Here is a 24786-nt window from a genome sequence, read left to right on the forward strand (position 1 = left end):
GAGTACTTGTGGCACCTTAGAGACTAACCAATTTATTTGAGCATGAGCTTTCGTGAGCTACAGCTCACTTCATCAGATGCATACCGTGGAAACTGCAGCAGACTTTATATATACACAGAGAATATGAAACAATAGCAGGACAGTGGGGTGGGAGGAGGTATTGTTTCATATTCTCTGTGTATATATAAAGTCTGCTGCAGTTTCCACGGTATGCATCTGATGAAGTGAGCTGTAGCTCACGAAAGCTCATGCTCAGATAAATTGGTTAGTCTCTAAGGTGCCACAAGTACTCCTTTTCTTTTCATGGGGAACTAGTTTTACTTTGTGTAATGACCCATCCGCTCCCAGTCTCTATTCAAGCCTAAGTTAATTGTATCATTCTGCTCTTAGGCCCTGATTCAGCAAAGCACTGAAGCACACGAGTCAGTGGGATCCTCGTGTACTTTGTTGAATCAAGGCTTTAATACCCTAATAAGGCTATACTGTACATACACAGAAATGGAAGGATAGGATAACATAACCCTTTACAGTGACAGCAAGAGCAGGATTTTAGCCTTGTGTCTCTTCCAAATCATATCTGTTTAGTTCCCTGACCTCCCTCTGCCCCACCCTCCAAAAAAAAGTTTTACTAATGCTAATAGTGCAGAAATAATGCAGCTGTTGAAAAACAGTTCATTTTTATTCATCATCAGCAGAAGTGCCAGCTGATTTCTGATTCCAGATCCTTATTGTTGGTGATGATGAGATTGAAAGCAGATAGAATGCAGTTGGATTTTCAGATACTAAAGTCATCATGTTTTGCTGGCTATTAGGGAAAAAAGCCATAGTTACTTAAAAACTAAGCAATTTTCAATATGGAAGTAATTAACGGAAAATAAATATGGAACAGCATTTTTACAGAACTTCTGTTTTGATCCTAATTACACTCTTGGAAACATGCATCATATGATATACAGTATGGTGACTGTATTATGCTTTTTTCTTTGTCTTGATAAGTGAATATAGGACAATATAACTCCTATTTTTATCTGAACAATAGATGAAATACTGGAGTTGAATAGCTATCTCAAGATGCATCCATGTTGAGTCCTTGGAGACTCACTAGTTCTCTTGAATTATGTGTATATTAGAAACATTTCATCTTTGTCACAATGATCGAAGGAAAAATGTAAATATGACACCTTGTCAGACTTAAACATCTGACATCCAAATTACATACCTGTCAACATTTCAGGAAGAAAATGAAAGTGATAAATAGCAATCAAAGAGGGTGGGCATCCAGTACATTGTTCTGCCTTTGGTCCTGTCTCCTCTTTAAATTTCACAGATTTCCTCTTCCTCCTGCAATTCACTACAATGAGCGGGGGATCTGGGGTGATTGGAGAGCAACCCTGAATATCATGGTTATGGTGAATCACAGTGCCGTCAGGGGAGGAGTAAGCTCTGCAGCACCTGAGCTCCATACAGGGCTTCTTTCCCTTTTGCAGGCAGGGCTGAGAGACTCTTCTAATCTAATCTGGGAAAGTGGCCAGTTCCAGCTCCTTCTAGTGCCCAGAATTGAGGTCCAGACAATATGTAACTTCAGACCAACTGAAAAATCTGGCTTATCCTCCAAAACACTTTAAAATGTGAATGATGCCAGTGTTTGAGGGCTAGCAGAAGAAAGATTGAATTTGTGAGCATCACCCACTAAACACTGGTGAGTTAACTGGCCTGATGTTATTTTGGCCTGATTTAAACAGGCCAAAGTGTTTAAACAGGAAGAGTGGGTAGTGCACATTGTCTTGTACAACATTTGTAAGTGCTATGTAAATTGGATAAATCCAGCTGTTTGCTAGGTGTTACTGTGTTCTCACTGAAATGCAAATGCCAGTTCCTATCTGCAGTTATAAATAAGGACACTCTTAAAGGCGACCTGCAAAGGGCAAAACAAAATGAAATTGTATCTAATGTTGTTTTTTAATTACATATAAAAAAGGCCTGAATCATTTCTGCATGTTAATTGGGAAAATGTCAGAACCGAGTTCCTTTAACTACAACAGAGCATAGCTAATTCTTTGTGCTTGTCACTGAAATTTTCCTTCTTTGTGTTTGTTGTTTATCATTTTCTAATACCATTAAGCATTGTCATATACCTGAAGAGACCATTCCATCTTTGTGCTTCTAAATTACATCCTTGTATAGATGGGTAATTTGCACATGTAAAGAAAATAGTCTTTCAATATCACATGTAATTTAAATGTAAGGACCATTTTCCTTTTTATGCTTTTCATGCCATGATCAGCAAGAAAATTAGTATCTCAACAAAAGTTACCTTTAGTGATGGCTTGAACTCTGATTAACAACTGTGGTTTGATATGTCACCGATCACAAAGACCTATAAAAATATCCTTGTAGACCAGCATAAAATTGTTTCCAGATTTTGATCTTCTGCCAAGGTTTCCAGCATGAAAGAAAGGTCAGTTCCTCAAGGAGAAACGGTTCCACTCTCAAGAAGAAACCTGATTGTGTAGGTGATCTTAAGTCTAAGTGAATTTGTGGAGTGCTGTCTTGGTAGCTACTGATGTTTTTCTTCTCTGTCCCCTAAAGATGAAATATTCTCCATCTTTCATATCTGTACACTTGTAAACAGGGGCGGATTTAGGGGCAGGTGATCCAGGCGACTGCCTGGGATGCTGAGCTCAGGGTCCTGTGCATGAATAAATACAGACTTACAGATCCTAGTGTGCAAATTTATCGTCTTATATGACCGGGAAAAATCATGCATGCAAATTATGCATCAAAGTTGTGAAATGGGCTACAAATGCAATAAAAAATAAGGCACTCAGAAGTTTAACAAATGGGAGGAGAGGTGCCAAAGATGGTCCTCACCTGGGGTGCCATTTGGTTTAGGGCCGGCCCTGCTTGTAAACTATGGATTGCACTGTAGTATGGTTATTTGCAAACCCTTTGTGTTTGGGTGTGCTGTGTTATAATGTTCTGTACATTTCTGTCTATATTTATTTAGTACTTGAAAACACATCTCATTAAAGATACTTTTTAATGGAATAAATATGATGCTTTAGTTTTTGTTTTGTTTTTTAATTGGAACCAGTACAACCTCTGGTTTCACAAATGAAGCAATTCCGAATGGGTTTAGCTACTCGAATTGGGCCCCTGCGCACAGCAGTGGAATCAATCTACAAGTTTTCTATCTCACATTTGTTCGAAAATGCAGACTTTCCTCTAGTCCCAGACTTGTCCACAAATCTCCATGCGCCCAAGTGTGCGCCAGTGACAGGAGGAGCTCATTTTGATTGTTTTTTTGCCATTCTCTAGTAACATCATTTGTGAAACTGAAGTTGGCTTTTCAAACATGAGACAGGTATGTAATAATGTTTTCCAATGATCTTTGTGAAATTGATTTTTTTTTCCTTTCTTAAGGAAATTATTTTGGGGGAAAACATGTCGCACAAACTCATTGTTCCCTTGTCTATTCTTTTTCCTCTGTCAGACCAGGATGAGAGAGCAGCGGAACTCAGCAGGGAGCAGAATGAGAAAACCATTCGCAGCACTCAAACGGCTCTACGTAACTTCAGAGAGTTTCTCATCTCCAAATATCCCTCAGAAACCCGGGAAATCTATGTCATCCCTTGCAAAGAGCTCGATGCATACCTAGCCTCCTTCTTTGTGGATGCCAGACAGAAGGATGGCTCAGAATATGAGCCAAACAGCTTGGCCAACTATCAGTGCGGGCTGGAGCGCTATCTCAAAGAACACAGGTACGGATACAGTATTACAAGGGATAAAGAGTTCAAGAGATCTCAAGAAGCTTTGAAGCAAAAGCAGATAGAGCTGAGGTGTAAAGGCAAAGGAAACAAGCCACACAAATCCATGAAGCTGACCTTTGCTGATGAGCTTATCCTACGCAAAAGAGGCTTGTTGAGTCGATATAATCCCGAGGGGCTGCTGAACCTTGTCTGGCTAAATAATACTAAGGCTTTTGGACACTGCACAGGTTTTCATGGGTCCACCCTCAAATGGGGGGATATCAGGCTCCGGGTGACAGAAACAGGCTTGGAATATTTGGAGTGGATGGGGCAAGAGACTGGTGATATGAATGCCAAAACCAAGAGAGGAGGGACTGATTCCAGAGTCTATGCCACCCAGCATGCTCCACAGACCTGCCCAGTGCAAGACTACAAGGAGTACGCTCAAAGACGGCCCCCTGCAATGCGATACGAAGATGCTCCTTTCTACCTGTCCATCAAGCCGGTTGTCAATTTGGCTGCACTTCATTGGTACAACTGTCAAGCCCTGGGGAAGAACAAGCTTGCAAAGATGGTAAAGACGATGTGCGAGAAGGGCAACATCCCTGGCAGAAAGACCAACTTCAGCGTCTACCAGAGCTGCAGCACCCTGTCCGAAGCACAGAGTAACCAGCTGGTGCTAATCTGTAACAATTTAAGTCAACAAGCTGCCCAGTCTATGGCAAGCCACTCCAGTTCTGGCAACTTCATAGTGTCGGCTTCTTATGACTCTTCCTCCGACACAGCTTGAAAGGTGGATTTCAATTGAACAGTTTTTTGTTAAGCATTGAATTTATGCCCAATAATACACATCAACTGTGATTGTACACTACTTCCCCACACCTTCCCAGTGTTAATTCACTTTATAAAAAATATAAATATATAATATATTTTTCTTTTTACAAATAAGTCGATAGAAATAGTTTAGTATTACTAACATAGTATTTATAGTGTTTAATACAAAAATGAAAGCTACTTATGGGTTATAATATAATTGCAGATTTTACAAGGGCAAAATGGTTCTCAGGCAACACAAGAGAGACTGGAAATACAGTTTTTAACATGCATGCAAACAATGAGTGTAAATCCCCATGGAGGCTTACATCTTAAATCTGTTTTAAATCATCTTTGTAAAGCTTCTTATTTTGATCTCCAAGGTAGAGGGAGACAAACTTAGACAAACTGGCTGCTGCTTCTTACCTGAAAGCTTGTTCTAGTTCAGCCAGACCAGGAAATAAGAGGTGTATCAGTGTAAGCTTGTGAAATCATTTAGAGCAGTTTATGGTTTCTTATTATTGTGGTTCCTGAGGCTCATTTATGCCAGCTGGAAAAATATATAATATTCCTAAACAAAGTCCACTGAAGACTATTTTTTAACTACTTTTTGTTGTTGATATTCTGTGATCAAAAATGTCGCTGGTCTTTAGACTATGAAATATTGTTTTGAACAATATGCAAAGGTGTAATGGCAAAAAGACTGTTATAGAAATAATCTTTACTGTTTCAAACTGTATTGGTCATTAGTATTTTATTTTATGTTATACATGGAAATGCAACCTGAGCTTCTACTAAATTAGAATTTCAGCCACTCTTTCAATTTTCCAGGGAATGCAACAGTGCTGAAAAATCAGAAATCTCTTCCCAGGCCATAAAAATAGAATACAGATAAATCAAATGTGTCTTAAATTGTCATTCAACATCCATAGGAGGCATAATAGACAATTTAAATAATTTTTATATTTAATATGTGAGGGGGTAAATTAAATTCTTAAAATACTAGAAAACACAGTGAGCTAAATTCAGCTATTAACACACAATTCCCACCGAAGACAATAAGTGTGAATATGAAAGCAGAATTTGGCTCTTAAAGACTAAATAATGACTGTTATCTTTCCAACTGATTTACTTTGCAGTATAATTGTTCATTAAGCACAGGGAGGACTCTAACAAATTAAACATTTCAGCTGGAACCTTTACATTATAATCCCTAACCTTTAAAATTAAGTATGATCATTTTGATGGTAATTGAACTGAGTTTATGCTGCATTACATATGAAAATGCTTTGCTAAGGTACCCTAGCACTGCAAAGATGAGACTTTAGACAAAACCACTAGCAAGTTGATCTGATGGCCATTGAAGTTAATGGGAATCCATCCATTGACTTCAACCGGTGCTCGATCAGGTCATAGGTGAGCAAGCTGTCTGTTTCTTCGTTTACATTCTTTAGATCTGCAACTCTGTAGTGAGTGACGTTTAAACCAGTGGAGAATAAAGGGAGGGTGAGAATAAGGGTAGCAAAAAGAAATAGAAACTGACCAACCCAATGAATATACTTTAACGGGTGCGAGGATAAAGTTTTCTCCTATGCAGAGGATTAATACAGGGTTCTATGCATCACTTCAGCCTTATTCTGAGGTCTTCAGTGGAATGTTAGGAGCACGTCGACCTTGTGTTGATCCTCTGCACAAGCATGAATTTCACCCCAACGAATCTCTCTCCCACCTGACCTTGTAACACACATCAACTCTACAGCAACTTGTGTGTGGCACAATCTGCTTTTGCACTCCCGGTGATACCTACATATCAGTATATCTGTGGCACTACAGGGCTTTGATTTCTCGTGTGCTTGCTAAACCAGAGTTTTGGACAAGAGGGTAAAATCACCAAGAGCTCCTCCTCTACCCATCTTTCCCGCCCCTGAGTTACTAACAGATACAGTACCCTTTCTTCCCCACTGTTGAGGACTTTGGGGTAGACGTTGGTTTGGCTGGAGTCAGGTCAAGATAGCTGATAGCTCATACTGCAAGTTCTTACTGGCTCTACAAGAGGCATTGGTCTTGATTTTGAACATTGCATTTGAGGCCAAAACTTGCGCCCATGGACATTAGCGTCAGGTGTGCCACTGAGTTCAGGGGATCAAGATACTTGGCCCTTTAGGGTGTGTCTACATGGGAGTTGGAGCTGTGATTGGAGAACAGATTGGCGTACCCATGCTAGCTTCAACCTCGCTCGCACATGTAAAAACAGCAGCGCCAGTGGGGCGGCCTGGGCTAGCAATGTGAGTATGTGCCCAGGCTCACTGATGTGCTCGTGCGGCCTGGGCTGAGCTAGCTTGGGTATCCCACCTGTGCTGCAGTCAGACCTCCGATTGCAGTACAGACATAACCTGAGTGAAAGAGGAGGGAAAATAATGGACAGTAGGTGCTGGCGATGGGCCTCCTAGGGCTTTTAGATGGTGCCTGCAAATAAATGTGCCAATGCCCCACACTGTTTGGATATCCAAATGCCATTCCTGTGACTCACCCACATGCCCTGTTCTAACATGCTTCCTTGGAGAGACTTGTGGTGGCGACTGTCTCTGTGATGTTCAAGGTGCTGTAGAATCCCTTTGTTTGGCCTCTCTGCTCCCACAGAACAGAACTGCAGTGTCTTTAGGGCATCTGGCTCCTCCCGCGGCTGAGCAGGAGACACAGGGCACCCGTTGAATCGAGTGGCAACACCACCATGAGAGATAGTAATGCATCCCTCTCGCAGGTCTGGTCAGTATTGTGGAACCCGTGTAGGTAGGACCCGGAATTGTTAGCTGAGATGAATTGGTTTGCGGTGTGATTTATGCCTTTTCATATTTTCTGATCAAGCTTTGTCTCCCTGATTGGCTCCATACAGCATAAAAAGAAATACATTTCTCCACCAAACACTTGAAATGCTGCTTTGTGCATGCTAGGGTTGTGTTTTAGGGTATGTGTCCACGCAGCAGCTGCAGTAGAATGGGTGGCGGCTTGCTCTAGCCAGCCAGGTACGTACCCAAAGGGTCAGGTGAAATTGTACTTGGGTGGGTTGCCGGAGCTGCTGCTCATATTGCTATTTTTAGCATGCTAGCTTCTGCTTAGCTAGCACCTGTCTGTCTACCCATGCTGGGAATTACACCTGCTAGCTGCAGTGTAGTCATCCCCTTAGACTTACCAGAGCCTTTTACTCTGGCTGGCTGGAGGCAAGTCTAATCAGAGTAGATCATTAAGGAAGAAAAGGCACTAAGATTGCTGAAAGCACTTGGGGAGCAAAAGCAGTTCCATTGCTTTTTGCTTCTCAATCCATATTTCCCATACCCTTCCTGCCAACTCCCATTTCCGCAGTGTTTGTCTGTTTGGCATTTACAAGTTTGAGTTTGGGTTCACATCATAGGCAGGGCATTAATCTAGATATAACCATGAAAGATAGCAGCTCTGCTAGTTCCCATGCTTAGGAATCATTGTGTATTTTGGAGATTGGGAGGGAGGGGCATGTTTATTGCATTTATTTTATTTTTAAATACATGTTTGTGTATTTAGCCTTTTCTTTTGTACTTTATGACAGCCCTAACGAGTAACTCAGGGTTACAATAGACTGAACTTGCCATGCCAGTGGCAGAATGCTGGAAAGGTTTGCTAGGGATGGTCAGCGCAATACGGAGCTCTCTAGTTAGACTCTTTGTTGAGGTAGCTTTGAACACATAGGGCCAGAATCTGATATCTGTATAGTATGGTTGCCACTGGCGATGCCCACACTGCCAGCCTGCCCCTCCTCCCCCCAGCAGCCTGCCCCCACACCCATGCTGCCCTAGGAGCCCGTGGCATGTTACAGACACTCAGAGCAAGACCAGGGCATTGGCTGGACTTCAGCGTGTTGATCCCCAGCTGCAACTCACATGGCCAGCAGCAAATAAAACCTGACATGCCACATCCGCTGACCAGGAACAAGCAAGGCAGCAGAAAAACTGGCCTGGCCAGGTGGCAACCCTACTGAGTAGCACCATACTCCAACAGTAGACCCATTGGCGTCAAAGGGCACTTGGACGAAGGTGCTATTCAGTCTGAGTAATGGTATCAGAATCTGGACCATAAAGGAGGTGCTATATACGTCTTTATTAATATGCCTGCTGTACGTTTTAATTTAACCTGTCAAAATAGAGCTTTGAGAAGTGAGTTCAAGTACTTCTCTCTTTTTTAACTTTGGGAAAAATGAGTGTAATGACTCTTCCTGTGCGATATTTGCTTGTTGAATTAGCTGTAAGTGGAAATGTTATTGTCTCCGCAGTGTGAAGCTTTCCTGTTAGTAAAGCCACAACAGTGCAGCCAGGACATAGTTCCGTAAATTGCCACAAGCCTTTTAACCCTTTATTTCTACAGAAACCAGAGGCTAGATTCTGTTACCCTTACTCCATGATCAGTCCCACTGAAATCAAAGGGACTAGTCATGAAATAAGGTATTACTCATAGCCAATGACCTGAGCCATGTGAAATGATGGAGGAGTTGGGAAACTTGTAAAAATGCCTTGAGAGTCTTTGTCTGTGCTATTGACTGACTCCTGTCCTAATGTAAACACTGGCATGGGCTCTGTGCATTTTAAACCAAGTTAAGAAAAGTAGCACCGTTTAAAAGTGTTTAGTATGGTTTGCATCAATATGACGGCCCTCATTTACAGCTAAGCAAACCCACTGGCTTGAGTGGGGTAACTTGGGCATAACTGAGTACAAAATTTGGTCCTCTAATTTATTTTAAAGTCTTAATACAGCTACACAAACCCTGAGCAGGAGAGAGATTTCAGAGCCACTGTTTTTGTTGTGCAAAGTAGGCTTTGCTGAGGTTATTGCATGACCACGTTGTCAGTTCTTGCAAAACAACTCGCAGTAAAAAGCATGACACTAACAAGTGTAGTAAATGTAAGGCAAACCATCTGTTTAAAAAGCCAAGAAACAAACCTGGACGTGTGTTATGATCACCCATTAAAATAGACACAGGTGAGTTCATCTGAAAGTGGTCCTTCAAATACATGCATATGAGTCTATTTGAATGACTGGACATTCAGATATGTGTGCCTGTGGATACTAGAACTGAATGCTTATGCCTTGTTTTAATAATCACTAGTGTCTATCTCTGGGGTTATTTCATGTTTGCACAAAACACCTGTTTCACTATGTGATATTCCATGCTTGAGATGGGTGAACTCTGGAGTTTTGTGAACCTTACAGTCTATTATTTGTGTCTGAAAAGGCTTGCACAACTAGTTCAAGTATATGAATCTTACCTGGGTTACACAAACTTCCACATAGCTATGCTTTTAAATACATGCAGTTAGCATAAAAAGCCTACAGGTTAACTGTAATTACATTGCAATGTGCATAAAAACCCCTCTTCAGTTATTTTGTGTAATAATTCTACAATAATAGTGTACAAGCAACGTAACCTTGGACAATATAACAGTGCAGAGCAGCTATACTTGTCACACAGGTCTGTTTCTTGAAGGACACCAACATTGTGGAACTATTTCATATTAACATGCATTTCTGAGAAGCTACAGAGCATTGATATTTAATCTATTGTGTACTTACAGCTTTGTTTCGGCATATGAGGTGTTTTACAGGTTACATTAATACACACACTTTGCTCAAGTGTTTGATTAGAAGGAAAATCACATTTTATTATGCTGCTGGTTTAGCTGATGTGCAGCACAAAACAGCATTGCCTAGTAGGAGGTGGCTTTGTGCTTTCACACTGCCTGGATTCTGGGCTGGACAAGGGGCCAGAATGGCCCTAATGTAAATTAAAATCCCCATAGCACCATGTACTATCCCTATTCTATTCAGATTCCTATATGTCCCTCATTGCCGTAGTATCTGAGTATGTTCCAAACGTGCATTAAATTACATGACTAGCATCTGTTATGTATGGTTCTTCCTTTCTCTCTTCCCCTCCCCAAGGACAATTTGTAGAAGTTTGTGATGGGGTCCTGACCCCTGCCATCCTCGATCCACCCCCTCCTTTCCTGATCCTGACATGTCCCCTACACCAGTGGTTGTGAGAAGGCAGCTCACTTTCCCTGCACCAGGAAAATCCTTCCTCTGTCTATGGTGGTACATTCATGGCACCTGCACACTGGAGCGGGGGACAGAGTCTTTCCCCCTGAGAGTGCCTATTTCTATTCCTAACAGACACACCTGTGGTCCCTGGAGCACCGGGCCCTAGCATTCTGGTAATTGCAGGCTTAGATTTTGTAGTATGCGATCACTGAAAGGAACACCAGTGTGTCTATTTGAATGGCCACGCAAGCCTGGAGATGCATCTCATTGACTTACCATACCTGAAATCGTTTAACACATGTCATTGCAGGAGATCTTTCCCACCCTGCCATGCAGGTGAGCATAGGTGAAATTCACCTTTGCACAAGGTCAAGTCTTGTTCAAGTCTAACAAAAGTCCTCAAAATAGGATTCAAATGGGACCTAGTGTCACTTGGCACAGGGGGTTCATTTCATCCTATAAATAGTGCCAGATATCAGGAAATAGTATCTTGTCCCAAAACTCCTTGCGTTCCTCAGGGGGTTAAGGGAGCTGTGAAATCATGCTAATTTAACACAGATATATGGTATAATCTGCCCTAAGTTAAATTAAACCATTTGTTACCTTTGTGCTCATCTGGACCAGGTTTAAGATGTACAGTACGTCGTTAAACATGACTGGAAACAGATACGCGTTTTGCTACACGAGATGCTACTTCTGTTGTCACATGAAAAGGCCATTCTGTTCTGACTCAGGCTATTCTGTTCTAACTCACCCAGGGACAATGAATTTTCTTTTTGCGCTTTCATGTATGTACTGGAATCTATTCTCCCATTAAGGGGGAATAGTACATAGAGAAAAGATCCCAAAACATAGATTTATTCATGGAGAGTAAACTCAAACTGTAACTTAGAACTATTTTTTAAAGTTCTGATTCTGAACCCTTTTGATTAAAAACCTTTGGTTGAAATACACCCATCAGAGTAGGAGCCAGGGAAGCCCCCCAAAACAATTAAACCACTGGGATTCTGCTACCATGCAGGCAGGAAGCTGCAAAGTAGACACACGAGGCTACTATATAGAGCTCCTTCTTGTTCTAGGAATCCCAAGTGTTTTACGAAACAGTGTGTTACCATAGACACAGGTGCCGGCTTTTCCAAACTGTTCCAGCAGTTTTATGGTGGCGTACCTCCACCGTAGCTGATAGAGTTACACCAGTGGAACCCAGTGGAAAATCAGTCTGTGATAGTAATGTGACTGCAGAGGTCAATATGGCAGCCATTATCAACTCAGCGACCGGGCCTGAGTTCTAGTGTATCATATGTGTCTGTGTATACGGAGTAGCTTTTCTTTTGATTGTACAGGGCAAGAGTGTCAGAACACAGCCGGCCACTCTGATGCGAACGGCAGCTTTCTCTACCCTACTTTTCTTAACGTCTCTCAGCAGTGCAGTATCCCCAGCGCATCTCTGCCCGCGATAGAAACGATGGGAGTGCTAGCATAGACGAGCCGCCATCCAGTACTTTCCTCACCCTGCCATCTCGATGGGATCAGAACTGGGTTACGTGAAGCATTGCTAAGGGCACCACCACAGTGCTCCCACCGTTCCTGGCACCAGCCCAGCGGCACCAGCTGGGGTCCAGCCCTGGGAGATTGAGAGAAAATTGCCAGAGTAAATACAGGTAGCTAGTTATGCGTTTGTGGCTTGCAGTCTCAGGAAGGAAACAGCGAGTTTGTTATTCTTGATAATAAGCATTCATGTTAGGGAAATGGTCAAACCGACAGTGACCTGTGGAGTCCTAGTTCCTCCTGATGAAGAAACGTCCGTTTAGTACAAAATTGGCTTGTAACATGGAAGTAACATTTTTCATACAATACAGTTTCCCTATCGGTGTGAGAAATTTCTTTCCCATCTTCTGTTTTCTCACTGAATCGATTAAGATTAGGAGGTAATAGATACAAAATTCTGTTAGTGGGATTGTGCAAATGATTTATTTGCTGCTAAATGAGTTCTCTTTGTATCGATAATGGACCTACAGTTGAAAAGGGTTTAGGAGGTTAGTTCATTACAGAGCAAAGTGAAGTATCTTTAACAGGCATCTGTTTTGCAGTTTAATTTGGATCTTCAGTAATGAATGGACACTACATCCATTATGGTTGGGACTCTCAGTAGCCTAAGGGAATTAGGTGCTCAGTCTCAATGAAATTCAATGGGATTTGGGTGCCTAAAGCTGGTACGCCCCTTTGAAAATCCCACTTTATATCCATTGCATTAATGGGTTATGTGTTTTTTTCCCATTGTTATTTTCTACTGTCTATAAATCTCATGTAAGTAACTGAGTTGCCAACTGAGGTGAAAAATTAACAAAACACAAGTTTTTATTTGGCATAAAAAACCTGATTATTTGATGCTGAAAGAAAATAGACCTTTTAATTCAGTTTCAGAGATATTATCCTTGCTATTTTTTAATAGTCTACTTGTTATAAAAAGACAGTCTGACACTTCCTACGCCTGGAATTTGATCTGCTTTACAATAGCTATAATCTTGTGGAAAATGTCCTGCACATCCTCAGGGCAGTCGTCTCAGCTTGCGTAAATTGGTGTGTAGCTCCATTGACTTTCATGGAGTTAGGCCAGCTTAACCCAGCAGAGAATCCAACCCAGAGTATTTATTGGATTTGGGTATTTTTATTGAAATCCACCTCTCCTTCATCAAGAAATTTAAAACACCTCAGGCAATAACCATGGCTTTTATGGGGCCTAGATTTTTTTTTAAAGTTTTGTGCTCTGCTTATGCAGCTACATCAGAAAGAATGCAAAAAAAACCCCACATCTAAAACCCTAATGAATTCTAGAGATGAGTTTATACCCTCTGTCATGTAAGTGCTCAAAAAAGTGATATTTAGTGCTATTTTAACTAATAGAAATTTTTCACAGGAGACTAGAAGATTTGAAGGGTGCAGGTCATCAGAAAGGGAGCCTTTCCCTTGTAGGTCATTGGTTTAAATCAGGTCCATGTTGACAGCGACTAGAGTTCATTCTGTCTCATAGTTATTTGGCTAGTTACCATATATGAGACGACTTGGTGGTCTCGATGTAATGCCTAATGGAGATGATTGATTAATGTGTCTGTATCACTAAAAACGTCACTGTTGTTCACAGCAGCCGGAATACTTGGTGATAGTTTCAGTAAAGGCCAAATGAGATGAGGAAATTTTAGAGGGCAGCATGAGGAACTTGCACTGCGACAGCTGCAACTTCATAGAATCAGAGAAGTCTAGGACTGGGAGGGACCTTGAGAGGTCATCTAGTCCAGTCCCCTGCATTCAAGGCAGGACTATGTAATAAATAGCCCGTTCCTGACAAGTGTTTGACTAACCGGTTCTTAAAAACTTCCAGTGATTGAGATTCCACAACCTCCTTTCATGTATGTTAGCAGGAATAGAGCTCAGGAGCTTTGATTCTAAATGGTATGCTTGTGGTAGAAGCACTCTTACCTTCTGTGGGCCAACATGTAGGGCATGTCTACATTTACCTCTGGAGCAATCGATCCAGCAGGGGTCGATTTATCGCGTCTAGCGAAGACGCGATAAATCAACCGCCAGGTGCTCTCCCGTCGACTCCGGTACTCCACTGGAGCAAGAGGCGCAGGCGGAGTCGACGGGGGAGCATCAGCAGTTGACTTACCACAGTGAAGACATGTATTTATTATTCATGTAGCTGAAATTGTGTAACTTAAATCGATCCCCCCCGCAGTGTAGACCAGGCCGTAGAGGACAACATAATCATATACACTTAACCAGCATTGCACTTTGACCCACAAGCATTGACATCCTTTTTTTTCTCTTGAGTTATGTTTTCAATATCAGTCTTGAGAAAACCCAAAGTGAAACGAAATCAAAACAACTGATTTTCCCCCCGATTTCACATCAAAACTACACAAAACTTTCACTCAGTTTCAACAGGAAACCATAAATCAGCCCAAATTGGTTTGAAATTGGGGCTAACTTTGCATCGCACAACCCAAAACGGAACCTGCAACCCAGTAACAATTTTGCAATGATTTCAGATTTTATTGTGCGTCCTGCTCTCATGGCAGCCATCTAGCTTTGTGTTACAACAGAAAGCTTTGTAAAGGAGATAGAAGGGGTTTAGATGTTTTTATTTAATATGTTGACAGGCTTTACTAGTTTCCCTTGTCTTAGTGTTTGGTTACAGGATACTGTAATGTATATATATGGCTTCTAGAATCTTTCTGGTCAAATTAGACTGTGAAATGACTATGCGACTTTCACTCTGGGGTAATCCCCAGTTTGCTCTGTATTGCTGCTGATCGGATTCCACATCTGTGGTTAAAAGTATTTTATGTTTTTACTTCTCACCTAAGGAACATCAGGCTTGAGAACAGACCAGTTAAAGAAATCGTTTCCTAGGATTTAAGGCTCGAGAAATAAAAGCAAAGTTTAGAAGAAAAGGGAAAAAAAGGAGCCATACTGGGCTTCTATATGATTTTGAATAACTTCATTCAGGAAGACAAATATGCTCATAGCAAAGAAGAGACAGAGCAACCAATGAGTTATGATTGTGGTAGTAATTTTCTTATGAGTTAATTTTTTTCCCTGTGTGCCAGTCATAGGTCCAAATCTTACAAGCTCTGACTAAAATGGGAATTTTGTGCATAAAGTACTTGCAAGATTGGATCCTAAATGTAACTCATATATATGTGTATATATATATGTGCGTGTGACTTATACTGCGTCTCTATACATAATATATATACCGTACATTTATATAGATACAGAAAGTATTAGAGCATATACAGAAAAAATCTTACTCATTTGTTCATTAATTTTATTTCAGAATTGTTTTCTGAATATCTGTTCTTCCTGTGACCTATATAATATATTTTTGGGACTTATTCTGCCTTCTTTACTCAGGAAGAATCAGGCTCACTTTAGGGAATATTTTAGCTGAAAAAATGAGATCTTAATAGATTATAAAATCATGCCATAGAGATTCTTGCCAATTTCATAGCACGAGATGAAGGAAGGAAAGAAAATGCTTTCTAAATAAACATGCTTCCTGCCCATTGATCCATACTCACAGCTTCCATGTACTAGAGGAGGAGTTTTAGAGGCTTGATTGACTAAACTCTTTGAGGGTTGCATGGGGTTTAAGTGAGGGCAGAACTTGGTCCTAAATGTATAAATTTTAGCCAAACTCCAACTGTTCTCTGCAGAATAGAAAGGAGGGATTTCATTAGGTAGGGGGCATAAGACTGCCAAGTGACATAAGCCACTACAGAAATAAATTTGGTGCTGTACACACTCACTTCATTTCACTTCTGAACTCTTTTTGTCATTACACAGGGATGGAGGTGTCCACAGTTCTTCGGCACTCCTTCAGGTCTCTGGCATGTGTTCGTAGGTCTTGGAGTTCCAGTCCTTTTCTCTTCAAACTTCTCTTGACCAGAGTCTTTCCGTCATATCCTGTCTTGCTGTCCTCTTCCTCCCATGTTTTCTTTGCTTGGTTGTTCTTTTCCAAGTCTTCTCCAGTCCGCCTCAAACATGTGGTCTCCAGCTATCTGTCATTGAGAGCTAGGGTGACCGGATGTCCTGATTTTATAGGGACAGTCCCTATATTTGGGGCTTTTTCTTACATAGGCTCCTAATACCCCCCATCCCCATCCCGATATTTCACACTTGCTATCTGGTCACCCTATTGAGAGCCCCAAGTTCATCTTCCCCCAATCTCTTCCATGTGCATCCTGTCTACTTTCTGCTTGCCTGCCATCTTCCTCAAAATGTTGTTTTCTACTGCCTGTTTCTTCTTTTCTTCCAGCTATGTAAAACACACCATATATCAGGCAGGGACAAACTCATACAGCATCCACTTTTCCTTTCAGTTTGTTACTTAACTGCCAGTCCCACAGGTCACCTTTTCTACTGCCACTCATGCACATTGGGTGCTGTGTACACTCAGCTGAAATACAAAGTACATAATTGTCAAGCCTGGCTACCAGCTCTCCTTTTTGGTTCTCAGCGGGCACTGACATGCCCAAATTTAGTCTTTGGGTTTCTGACATGCTAGTTTGAGAGCTTAGGTGTGGAACTGGCTGCCCGCACTTGGGCACCCAAGTGTGTGATTTGGGCCCTACACTTCCAAAGATAAGGACCTATTCTCTTTGTCCCCTAGGACTTTGCACAGAACTCACATTGAAACGAGGGTGAATCTCATACATAGAACAAAGAGTCATTATGGCTTTTAGAAATACAATCCATATTGTCTTTTACAGTAGGTTTAAAAATTAAATAAATATGGCATTTTATCTTATTCTTGATATTTCAGGACATTTATTCAGTCTCCACCATCTACACTGCTGAAATCTGAGAATCCCTACATTTGATAATAAAAACAGCAACAGAGACTAACACAGGATCTGGAATGTCCTGCAGAGAGACTCAGATCTTTAGCATGTGAGATAATAATGTTTCTGTTTTGGGGCTTAATTCTGCTCTCAGTTACTGTCATGCAACCCTACTGGCAGGGCCTGCTCCAGGCACCAGCTTTCCAAGCAGGTGCTTGGGGCGGCATTCAGAATGGGGCAGCCGTCCGTGTCCCACGGCCGCAATTTGGCGGCAGCTCCGCCGCTCTTCCGGGGGCGGCGGCAATTCGGTGGCGATTGCTTGGGGCGGCAAAATTGGTAGAGCCGCCCCTGCTACTGGGATAACTTCAGTGGCATTGCGCCACTATAGACTAGAGCAGACTCTGGCTTTCTGGTAGGACCCAATTCAACAAGGAATTTACATAAGCAGTGGGACTTAAGCACGTGCCTTATGCCCTGATCCAGCAAAGCTGCTGTGCATGTACTTTAAGCATGTGAATAGATACTGACTTCACTGAGATGACCCATATGTTTAAAGCTAAGCACATGCCTAAGTGCTTTGCTGGATCAGTACCTTTGTATATATATTATTTCTTGTCTTGGTGAACAATACCCGTGCAGTGTAGCGTTCTTGAGCAGTCATAATCTACCAGGTCATGGCAAGGTAAAAGAGAAAGAGATTGGATTACCAAGAAGAATGTAAGTAAAATGCTGATGAAGATAATTGAATGGCACAGAGAAAGAGAGGGAGTTTTGCAAACACAATAGAACTCTTTGTCTTTTTTCTAAAGAATTCAAACATAATCTTGGTCTTTGACCAGCCTTTTAATGTCCTGTTTTGTTTTACATGGGAATTAAAAAATATTTTCCATTTGTTTTAATTATCTACTCATTTTAACTTTGACCTTTGAAAAGTGTTTTGCTATGACATCCATTGGTCTCATGGTGAGCAGTGCTAGGAAAACGGCAGCAAAAATAAATCTTTTAATTTATTTTACCTACTATGTTTAATCCCTTTAATCTGTTAATAATTTGTGTTTTCTTCCTTTTTGCAAAACAGCAGGTTTATCACTGTTAAGCATGATTTTCGGGGACATATGTTGTTTCACTATAACAAAATTTTCACTGAACAATTTTCCTAAGTGATCAATCCATTTTCAGTATGAAATCTTACTCTAAAACCAATTTTATCTTACTGACTTTTTCTAACTTTGCCCTCACTATAGTTAAAACTCAACTTTTTAACAGCATTTTTTAAAAGGTAGATTTTGTTATTTTTCTTTTGTTTTATAAACAGTGTTTGTTAAAAAAGATTACTGTCTTGCCAAAAAAAGATGATGATTTCTATGCATTGGGTGATTCAGTGATGTTGAGATTTTGCATGTCTTGTAGGTGCTCTTACATATGTACATTTGTGATATCTGTAGAAATGTTAACCATGTCAATCAATGGCTATTAGCCAGGATGGACAGGGATGCAAAACCATGCTCTGAAGTGTCCCTAGCCTGTGTTTGCCAGAAGCTGGGAATGGGTGACGGGATGGATCACTTGATGATAACCTGTTCTGTTCATTCCCTCTGGGGCACCTGGCACTGGCCACTGTCAGAAGATGGACCTTTGGTCTGACCCAGTGTGGCCGTTCTTATGTTCTTATGTATTGCTGCTATAACCACTTATTGTAGTTAACTGAAAAATCTGTACTAAGAGGCTGTGCCAGTTAATAGTTTTATGTATGACATGATAAACTGTGTACTCTGCTGTTTGTTTAATGTTGTGAGCCAGTATTTAGTGCCTTCTGTAGAAGGAAACAATATGTTGTGGTAGACAGGAGGTGCCAAATTTACAATATCCTGTTCCACACAAGGGACCACACACCAGGCTAAAAAAAAATCATCTCCAGCTTTTAAGAAAAAAAAAATTCTAAAAGTGACTGGAAAATGTCATGGATTTTTTCTTGTTTATTAATGTATTATTTACTAAATCAGATACATGTGAAGACACAGAGCGACTGGTAAGAAGGGACATGTTGCTGGACAGCATTTTTTTATTTTATTTTTTTAATGTTTGGTCTGCGTGTGTTGCAGAATAACGGGAGAAGAGTTTGATATCTGAAATGGTGATTTTAGTATTAAATCAAATCATTAGGAAAACCTTTTAAATTTGTAATGGAACAGTCTTAAAAACTGTATTGACCTGAAACTGAAGTGATATAGGAATTATGCGTTCCGGTGTTGGCTTTCCAAGTGGTCCTGATTCTGATCTCCCTTGCACCCAGTGTAACTGAGGAGTAACTCCTCCAAGCTCTATTGAAATCAATGGAATTATGCTGCTGTAAAACTAATTTGAGATCAGAGTCAAGCCCAATAGTTTTGGCCTCCCTCTTTTCAGGTATCTTCATGCCAGACCCGTTGTATCATAATTCTGACATTTCATTTTCAAAAAGTCACTTTTCTCCTCTCACTGAAGAAGCTGAAAATATGAATGTAAAAAACAAAGTAGATTGAATTCATCTTGATTTTGATCTGAGTTTTAACAGGGTGAAATCTGTAGATTCCTTTTTTAAGTGGAAAACCAAATAACATGAGTTTACTGGAAGGGTTTAGGATGGAGAAGGATGATCTACTGAAAAACTTGGGAAGACTTTTGAAACCAAAATACCAAGTTGCCAGAAAAGCAATATTACTTGAAAAATATCAATGATTAAAATTCATCCCTTGACTAACTGTATTAAAGCCAAGTCTATACCCCAGGAATGAATTTGACCTCAAAAAATCTTAAAAGCACTTGTAATTGCAACCTTCCTCCAAAAAGACTGCTAAGCCAAGATTTTCAAAAGTGACTAGTGGGTGCATCACTTTTTGGGTGTCCAACTTGTGACCCCTTAAAAGACCTGATTTTCTGAAGGTGGGTGCTCAGCACTTTCTGAAAATCATGCCTCTATGTCTCCCAAAAATCAAGGCAAGCAAAATCACTAGTCACTTCTGAAAATATTATCCACATTTAAATGTATAAAGTCTAGTTATGACTCTTTGGTGTGTTCCAACCTCCTACATAGTGCTTTTCAGCAGTTGACCTCAAAGCACTTCACAAGCTTTTTAATATATTACTCCTTACAACACCCCTGGGAGGTAGGGCAGTGCTATTATCTCCATTTTACAGATGGGGAACTGAGGTTCAGAGTGGTTAAGTGATTTTCCCAAGATCACAGAGGAAGTCTGTGGCGGAGCAGGGAATTGAATCTGTGTCCCCCATGTCCGAGGCTAATGCCATAACCCTTTCCCCATCTCCAGAGATCTTGGGCCTGATTCTCAGCTGGTGTAAATTGGTGTAGCTTCATTGTCTTCAGTTTGGCTCCTTTGTTGCTGAGATGACTCCATTTTTAACATTTGCTACTCTTAAAGTCAACTTTGACCAACTGCAAGTTGATTCTCCACGGCTTTGTCTGTCTGGTAGCCATTGACACATGAACAAAACACATGTAAAATGCCACCACTGGCATGAGTGCAGAATTCTGATTTGGGAGAGTTTACACCCACTCGGTACAGATGTTAAATGGCTACCTGAAGCGTGAAGCGGTGGAGGACCACACCCTTCATCTGTGCTCCTATGCCAGTCACTGCCATATCCTGCTCTTGAGTCTGTCACGCATCAGAGTCACTGCTTCGGCGGGTTAATGGCTGCACAGCATTTATTCAACATTTTTCTATCCAACACACCAGTTTGCCAAAAATTACACTGGGTCCCTCCAGTACAAAAGCTGTTTTTTCATGGTTCCCATGCCTTTGTCGCTCATTGCGGAAGCTGGATGTGTTCTTGCCAAACTAGATCACCGTAGTGATTGACGTTATTTCGTTAGTGCACTGCAATCTGGAAAGGTGATCATAACTCTACCGGCATAAACCTGGGACAAGGAAATGGACTGCTGCCCTCCGAATGTAAAAGGCTCTGCTGGTACATGTTCGTCTCCTACCACTGCTTATGGAGCCCCCAGCTCTGGGAAAGCTACTCATTTGGTTGTGCTAATACTGTGGTGGACTGAATACTGCTTTCCACTTGCTTGAGTCCTTCTACTCACTTACTCAGTTATGAATTATGCATCCTTGGGGTCGCCTCTTTTACAATCACTGAGGTGTCTGGGGAAACCTTATATAAGTTTAACCACATTACAGGAAAAGGTACTTTTAGAAAATATTTTAATGTTCTGGGCTGGGATTCTGAAAGGCGCCTAAGGGAGTTATATATCCAAATTCCACTGAAATTCAGATGCCTAATTCTCTTAGGCTCCTTTGAAAATCCCAGTCCTAAACGTAACCAGTTATTTTAAAACAACGATCTCCGTATGAAAAAGTAATCTATTTTTAGTATTAAAATAGGGTTCTGTGTAAAAATGGCATCCTCTTCCTCAGCAAATCTGCTCCCTCTGTGTATTCTGAGTCTCATTTGTTTGTTTTAGTGGGGAAAAGGTAAGATTTCGATGTATTTTAATACTTCAGAACCAGTACATCTCTGGGAAAGTTATTTGGATTCTTTTCTAATTGTGCATCATCAACAAAACTGTTAACTAAGATTCAGCCCCAGTGCCTTCAAATGATGCCCTCAGGGGAGGAAATAAGATTGCACCAGTGTAACAGAGTGGGGAATATGAGGGAAATGAGGCTGAACAATGGTAACTGAAGACATAATCTTGGTCACTTGATCTTTGTTATTGGTGGTGGGTGAGTCATAAAGAACCCATCTTGAGACTCAGATCCTAGGCTAAGATTGCCACTTGTTATCTTTGCACATTTGATTTGGACTCAGCAAAGAGCAATAAGTGTGGAACCCCACACTGCCATTTCTACAAAGTAACTTTTTAGAGTAGAACTGCATGAAGTGTTGGATCTTTGGCTGGTGTCAATCACTGAAATCAATGAAGTTACTGCTTTTTGCACCAGCTGAGGATCTGGCCCTTATGTACATTAGGTGTGATTAAAATAGTCCACTTTTCTATAAGGTCTATTTACCTCTCCACAAAGACAGATGTCACCTTTTGTTCTCATATGTCTGACCCTCAGACTTTAACTGGGATGGAATAAACACTTTATGCCATACATCTACTTCCCGGTAATTTATTTCAGAGCTCTCCTGGAACAGTGCTGCTGTTACACACTTTGCAAAAGAAACAGGGAAACACTGAATAGGTAAGGAGAAGAAAGTGAAAACAAGAATTTCATACGGTGGCTGTGTTCCTGCCTTTTCTCACCTCTCAGATCATTTTAAGTATTTAAAAAGAACAAGTTTAGTTGCTTATTAACAGGAGTAGATCATTAACTTTTGTCTTGCAGTTGACTGATCTTCAAATTGCTAAGCGAGTCTGATGTTTTAGCATTTCAGCTCATTGTTTATTTCCCCCCAGGAGTACATTTTAAAAGTCTAGTTTTTCTGAACAACAGATTGATTTCATGGTATGTACAATGTTTGCTACTATTGTAGTGTGACTTTATTGTTTTAAATATTTGTTTTGGTACAGCCTTAAACTTCTAGAACTAAGAAGAGCATTTCAAAATTAAGCAACCGATAACGTCATTGATGTCTGTGATAAGTGCATGCTTTATTCACAGTATTTTGTCTGTAATGGGGTATGGTGACCAATTCTCATTTATGTAATAAACTGTTTTCTGCAAAGGTGGCTACTTTCTTTAATCACATGAAACCAATGTACTTTAAAATTTGAAGCACATTATAGAAAAGAACCCAACCCACTCACAAGCCTTTCAGGTATGGATATCAACACAGCTGTGAAATTCTTGTGAGCCAGTAAAACATTCTGAGAAGATGCATGCAGACAAGCCCATGAAAAACTAGTTCCTGCCCAGCCTTGTATAAATTCATTGACTTCACCCAGGCCTCGATTCAGGAAAGCATTAGGCACGTACTTAAGTCCATCCTTATTCACGAACGCACTTAAAAATGTGCTTTAGTTACAGTGACGTCAATGGGATTGAAACCCAGGCTTCAAGTGCCCTTCCTGAATAACGATGTTTTCCCGAATCGGGGCCCGAGGTTGGATTCAGTAAAGATAGGGGGATATTTTGGCTCTAAGTGTTCCATTTTGCTTTTAGAATTTCCATAACTGGGACTGCCCGTCTCACAAGAAAGCAACGTTTTCAATTGAAATGGGGTTTTTCAAGCCCAAGGCAGTGTCTGTGTTTTGTCCAACTAGCCAGTGTGGTGACATGCTTTCCTAATGGCTAATCTGTGTGTGTGTGTGTATGTGAGCAATTTTAAAAGTTCTTTAGGTAGTCAACAGAAATTACTTAAGGAAGGGTTTTGACTTAAACCTACAATAGAAGTAGACTCAGATCCAGGGCTGTGAACCTGGGATGACAGTCTCTTCCCAAGCCTGAACTTTCACTGTTCTAGAATACGGTATTAATATGTAAGACAAATCTGAGTCACAAACTCTATTATTTTAACGACGCCAATAAAGCAAAATATCCCAAATTAAAAATCTGGCAGCTGTAAGAGAAGCCCCCAAAGCAGCTGCTTGTATGATGACAGCAGTGTTGAAGGAAGAGATTATCAGACAATCTCAAGTGCTTACGATAGGGGCATGACAAAAAGATAGACATAAAACAACCAATGATAACTGTTAACTAAGTAAAGGCAGCATGTTCCAGGTTTGCTTGGGGAGAATAGGGCAGTCAAATGTGAGATGATTAAGCGGGGACAGGGGAAGAGCTAGTGAGTTGTTTTCTCCTTTTGTCTCAGCTTTGGATCTTCATAAATTGACAAACTCTGCTAAATGGGGAACCATGTCGCTGAGCAGTGGCAGTTTGTGGGGTCATTGTGATGCTCCTTTGTCCAAGCCCATGAAATCTCTTCTGAATGTCTGGTGATCTTGGGATGCATTGAAGAACTGATTTGAAGTTAGTTTTAATGCTGGTTAGCTTTAAAGCCTCTTCAGTGACTCCAGCAGTAGGCAGAAAGAGGGACCAGGACAGTTTGTATCATATCTCCCTACTCAGAACTTCTCTGCTTCTGCAAACAGTGGAATGAGTGCACGTTCCTTCCTCCCCCGTTATGCACTTGGCTGACCATCCCTGGGACAGGTCAGCATGAACTGCAGCCAGTATACTTGGCCTTCTGGGACTTAGACATGCCATGCAGCTGTGTAAATGCTGATCAGGACCGGGCCTTAAACGTTTGAGGAAGAAATATTGGCCAGAAACTGATCTTGTAAGCTTTGCTCTATCTTTCAGCTGTGCAACTAACACGTATCACCGTCATGCTTTTATTGAAATTTCATAATCCAGACATTGTTTACAAATGACATGTTAATTGATGTAGAAGTAGCTCAGGGATATTATGGCACTATGCCTATTCAGATGTATTTAAGAGACAAGAGTTCACACATTAGTGAGCTAGGGTTTGAAATTAGTTTATAATGTATTCCAAAAACAAGTGGAACTTGGCAGCTGTCCCTGGAAAGACATGTGAGATATCTCTTTAGAATAAACCAGCGTTTGTACGTGTTATAATGCTAGCTTTTGGCAATGTGAGTCATCTTGCAGCAGTTTGGGAGAATATTTTGAAAAAAGAATGAGAGAGAGCTATGAAGTTACCTCCTTTTTTATGTAAACATTCTCTGTTGGTAGATCCAAATCCTGAGTAGGCACCTAATGGAAAATCTGCAGGTAGGAGTTGAAATGTGGAGCAGAAACTGACCGTCGCTATGGCTCAAAAACCTATGGAGAAACCACACCAAAGTCCCTTCGTGAGATGAGCAAAGACTCAAATAGTGGTAGCTCGAGGTT

General features: G+C 40.9%; 1 protein-coding gene across 1 annotated transcript in view; it reads left to right on the forward strand.

Moving 5' to 3' along the window:
• Window positions 1-24786, forward strand: part of KIAA1958 (KIAA1958 ortholog) — a 115236-nt gene that overhangs the window by 78780 nt on the left and 11670 nt on the right. Inside the window, exons 4-5 of the mRNA XM_077816486.1 lie at window positions 3494-3568; window positions 16078-16086. Coding sequence (XP_077672612.1) covers window positions 3494-3568; window positions 16078-16086 — 84 coding nt within the window. The remainder of the gene's footprint in view (window positions 1-3493; window positions 3569-16077; window positions 16087-24786) is intronic.

Source organism: Eretmochelys imbricata, chromosome 5 (genome assembly GCF_965152235.1).
Source record: "Eretmochelys imbricata isolate rEreImb1 chromosome 5, rEreImb1.hap1, whole genome shotgun sequence".
Lineage (NCBI taxonomy): Eukaryota > Metazoa > Chordata > Testudines > Cheloniidae > Eretmochelys > Eretmochelys imbricata.